Source organism: Impatiens glandulifera, chromosome 2 (assembly GCF_907164915.1).
Source record: "Impatiens glandulifera chromosome 2, dImpGla2.1, whole genome shotgun sequence".
Classification (NCBI taxonomy): Eukaryota; Viridiplantae; Streptophyta; class Magnoliopsida; order Ericales; family Balsaminaceae; genus Impatiens; species Impatiens glandulifera.
The window spans coordinates 38,522,251-38,527,782 of record NC_061863.1 but is presented as its reverse complement, the minus strand read 5'-3'; the positions used below and the strand labels follow the sequence as shown (position 1 = coordinate 38,527,782).

The window sequence follows — 5,532 nt, the reverse complement described above, 5'->3', positions numbered from 1 at the left end:
AATAATGAATAAGGAGAATTATATATATATATAATATATAGGATTCGATTGGCATCTCAATTAGATGTTAAACATAAAAAGTAGGGGTAATAACATTTTGAGTGAATAATATTTTGGATTGTAAATTTGAAAATAGTCCAAGGTTAAATTTATAATAAGGAAATGTTAACTAGGATTATGATGTATATTAGGCTCATGGGAGTTAAAATTTAAATTCATTAGAGTTTGGATTCAGAAGGAAAATTAATAGTTTTAAATGTGGGTTAAAATATGTTGGTAATAATTGATAATGAAATAATAAGTTAAACAATATATATATATATGTGTGTATATATATATATATGTGTATATCTATATATATGTGTATATATATATATTGTAATATGTTTTGATTTTTAGTAATGTAAATGTATTGAAAGTGATATTTTTTTTTGTAGAGAAAAATAATCCATTCTCTCAGTCGTTTTAAATCTATTCTATTTTTTATACATTAAGAAAATTAATACTATTTGAATCTTAATTTTAATTTTATGCATGTTCACATATTTCGATGTAATAGTGGAAACAAATGATATTTGTACATTTGAATATCTAACTTATTTTATTTGATAAGTTGTGAGCTACATTAAAAATTCAATTTTTATTATATTTCAATAGTTTTTCTCTATTATTCAAGAAGTCAAAATCTTAATTGGTATTGTGTGTTGGGTATACGTTCTTAAATTTAATAATTATAAAATTGTGTCTTTAGTTTGATGTATTTTTTTTGAGATATATGTTTTTTTCTTTTGAATAAATTTGCAAGTGATAAATTGTAATAAACATTTATCGTTCTTGAACATAACTATTTGAATTATTGAAAGTGTTTATTAGTGTTTTATAATTTTTATTTTTGTAGTTTTCATTTTTCATATTTCATAAGATAAATTGATCATGTTTTTGTGATTGTATTCTTTTGATATATAAATAAATTAATATAATCATTCTTACGTGTTTTTAATAACACAAAATTATTGTTAAGAAATAAGAAGTTAACACAAAAATATTGTTAATAAATAAAAAAGTAATGTAGTAAAAGATGATAAATTGAAGTTCAATAACCATACATAAGTATAAAAAGCGTTATGTTTGAATTTATTTTAGAATTAACCTTGTACAAGTTTTTCAAAATTGAACTGATCAATAGTGTGAAATTCTATTTATTATGTGTCTGATTTTCTCATTTATTAACATTTTAAATGGATCAATAATTTTAAATTAAAGTGTTCAATAGTAAAGATTAAATTTATATCTATTTTTTAGTTCTTAGCCATCCTCATAAATAATTGGGTACATCAAATGTATGCTTATTTATTTATATCAATACATTTTCAAATTTCTACATCTATATACATTTGGGCTAACTATTGTGTTTGAAGAAAATGACAACCTTTTTATGAGTTTGAATTAAAATAATATTTTTCTTTATCCTAAATTGGAAGAATTTATTTATTAATTATAATATTTTATTTGTTAAAAAATCCTTATAATTTTTTCATTTTTTATTTCATGATTATAATTGTATTTATACAATGAATAACCACATATAAAAAGTATGTTATAGAATAAATCTTTCATTTACATTTAAAATAAAATAATATTTATTCATTAACATTTAAAATAAAATTGATTTAGAGAGTTAAACTAATAAATTAGTAGGGATTGAAAGTTATGATTTAAATATAGAGAGAAGTATTTTACACATTAAATATATTTTATTTATTTTAAAAATAAAAAAATATTTGATTGAAGATATATTTAAAAAAGTGTTAGATTTATGGAAATTAATTTTTATCAATCTATTTTTGTCAAATTTCTTATAAAAGTCAATAATATTTTAGAAAAAAAATTTAATCAAATATTTTTAGAAAAAACACTTGTAGAGAGCGGACTGATCCGGAGGGAGAAGAGACAAATGACCTAATATTATATCACTGGCCAAGCTTCCTTTGCTTCTCTTCATCTTCATCTTCGACGATTCCGCCGCCACTGTGTGATAGGTACTTTTTTCTATGCTTGTTCTTATCTTCTTCCTTTGGCTGTCCAAACCGTGGATTTAATCTTATCTCTATATTTTTCCTATGCATGTTCAATCCACACATTTTAATCTCATCTCCAACGATTTGAAACTAGCTAGGTCTCATGATGTCCCTTTTCACTCATTATTCCTTGCCCTCTTTGATAAATCTATCTTGCATCATGTATAATATGATAGGGTTTAGAAAGACAGAATGTAATAAACTTCATGGTTGGATATTGAGTAGAGTAGATCTTATTATTTAGGTTTCCAATTCCTACAAGTATGTATTTGAGAAGACATGCATTTCTTTTGATTGTTAGGTGTTAGTCAATGACCAAACACATGGATATGTTGGTATTAAATTGCAAAGACCTTATTGTCATAATGAAATGAAAGATCCCTTAATATTAAGTATCTAAGTGATTCCAACCCCATGATTTTGGTTGATGCAAATAGAAGCATGTAGAGTATAACGATTTTGTCATAATCTCTAGTCTTAATAATATATTCCTTCTTAGTGTTTGAAAATATTCTATTTGCCTATCATATTCACTGCATAGATGTTCAAAAAGTATTGTAAAGACATCTTATTATCCTATTTTTAATGTGAAACTATGTTTCTTTAGGGTAAAATTATTATTAGAATTTGGCGGTTCAATTTTAATTTTCATACTTGTTTAAATAAAGAATTAGAATTAATTAACATTTTGAATTTAGCAAAAATCTGTTACAGTTGATTTACTACAACTTAAAACGTTCAAAATTAGATCTATCTATAAATCTTATAAATCAATATTGTTTTTTTAAGTTATATTTTATCTCTACTTACATTGTCAAATTTTAATCCTTTTATTTTGTTGGGATATTGTAGAATAATGATTATGGTCAATAATTGAGCTTCATATTGAAGAATCGAAAGTATTAACCTTTAAAATGATGGAATTCGGGGAGTCTTCTCGTAGGAAAAGTCGTAGAAATAAGTTGATCATATGTTCGTCTAATGAAATGTTACCTAAGATATGGGAAAAATTCCCGGAAGACCTCTTTGAAGTCGTTGGGGCGAGACTCCCAACATCTACCTTCTTTCGTTTCCTTTGTGTTAGTAGAAAGTGGAACTCCATGTTGACTTCTCATTCGTTTCGGGACCAATATGCTCAAATTCCCATCTCCCAACCTTGGTTCTACACCATCACCCACGACAATGTAAACACCGCAGCCATTTATGACCCCTCCTCGAATAAATGGCACCATCAAAAAGTTCATTCTTTCTTAGAGAAGTTGGTTATCTACCCTCTAGCTTCTATCGGTGGTATAATTTGTTTTGTCAATATTCATCATACCCGTTTTTTTGTGGGTAACCCGCTTACTCAGACATTCAAGGAGCTTCCAGCTTGTTCAAGCATGGATTGGTCTCAAGTAGCCGTTGGAATGTGGATGAATGGAAAATCCACAATCGAGGGCTATAAGATCCTCTTCTTAGGTCGTAATGGCCATTACATAATTTTTGACTCCAACAAGAATAAATGGTATGAATCAAAAGTTATTCCAACGAGCATAAGGTTGCCGTATATTTTGAACTTGCGCTCGCAGGCTATCTCCGTGGATGGTTGTCTTTACTTTATGTCTTCATATCCAAACGGTATGGTCTGCTACAATACGTTGTCTGGAATTTGGAATCATTTCTCAATCCCGATTCTACATGATATGATTTCTGGCCGATTTCTTGTAGAATGTGGGGGACGAATCATGTTCGTTTGTGTGATGATAAAATCGCGTATTTCTATTTGCATTTGGGAGTTTGAAAAAACAACATTATTATGGAAGTACTTCGACAAAATGCCACGTGAGTTGTGCTTGAAATTGTACAAGAAGGGCGCAAATATGATTTGTGTAGGTAATAAAGATATGATCTTTTTGTGCTTTAGTTCTGAAAAATTGTTCATGTTAGTAACATATGATGTTGTGAAGAAAGAATGGTTTAAAGCTCCAAGATCTTTACTTCCCCGAGGAATGGCGTATCAAAGGTTTCGACATAAAATCGCATTTTATCCCTGCATTACTGCAACACCTTAGCTTATTGCATTGTATCCATGTATTACTATTGCATTACTGCAACACCTTAGCTTATTGCATTTTATCCATGTATTACTACGACACTTTAGCTTATCACATTTTATTTATGCATTATTGCAACACATTAACTTAGTATTAACTATCTTTATTTTATTGATAATGAATTTTGTTCCTTAATCTAAGTTATTTTAAATTGGTATTATTATTATAATACATTTTTTTATTGAGCTTCATTTTATTAGTATTTATTTAGAATTTTCATTTAAATAATATTATTTTTTTAAAAGCAGTTAATAACATTTTATTAAAAATTTCAAAAGTGAGAGAGTTCATAATCATAACTAGACAGACCCTAACTATTAGAAAACACATCATTATTTAAGTATCATTATTTAAGTATGATATTATTATTTTATATACTTTTCAAATTTCATTCGCACAACAATTTTACATTCATACAATTATTGAAATATATTTTGTTTTTCTAAAATTTTCAATAAATTTAAAATTTTAATAATTATTTAAAGCTTATCAACTCGAGACCAATCATTTGAATATTTTTTTTAATTTTAATCTTTTCCAAATTTGAAAATATTGTGAAATAGTAATGTTTTTCAAAATTTAACTAAGACTTATTATGAACTTATGATTTTAAGTGAGCTAAAAAATCAATTAGAACAATTATTAACCGACCAAACCGAGTTTTGTTCGGACGGTTCATAATTTTCTGTATCGAGTCTATATGGTTCGATTGGTGATTTAGATAATAAAAAATGATAATTTACATCATCATATATATTCATATATATGTATTTTGATAATTTTTCTAATTATTATCTTTAGCTTAATGGTAAATGAGAGACATAATGTATTTATTTATTTTTTAAAATAAATTTACATATAAAATATTAATTTGCAAAATAACATTAACTAAATCAAAACCACTAAATGAGAATTTGGATATTAAATAATATAAATGTTTGCAAAACTTAAAATTCTAATAAAGAAATATTAAACAATCTTGTACTTTTTTCAAGATGACTCAAAAGATTCATATAAATGAGTGGTTAAGTAGAGTAAATCGAATAAACTAATCTAATGGTGTCATCAGGATATCTCAATGATATTTTGATAGGTAGTAAAAATTGTCTTTGACTGAGGGTAAATTTAACGTCAAAAAAATGGACGACATCTTAAAACATATTTTTTACTCTAATAGTTTTCTCCCCATAACTTATCTTTCTCTTGAATCCTGAGTGGATAAGGAATCAAAATGGTAGGCTAAACTAAATTTTGACTTAATATTTATTTCATTAAATCTCGTGGCTTAACTTCCTCTCAAATCTTGTAAAATAAAACGAGATAACAACTTTTTTGGAAGTCGTCTCATTTAAAGTGAT

At 26.2% G+C, this 5,532-nt stretch overlaps 1 protein-coding gene across 1 annotated transcript; it reads left to right on the top strand.

Annotated features, from left to right (window-relative positions):
* Nucleotides 1-2,995: 2,995 nt before the first annotated feature.
* LOC124924641 (F-box only protein 6-like) lies at nucleotides 2,996-4,132 on the top strand. Its single transcript, XM_047464654.1, has one exon. It carries the CDS (start codon nucleotides 2,996-2,998, stop codon nucleotides 4,130-4,132), a length of 1,137 nt encoding a protein of 378 aa, XP_047320610.1.
* Nucleotides 4,133-5,532: the final 1,400 nt, after the last annotated feature.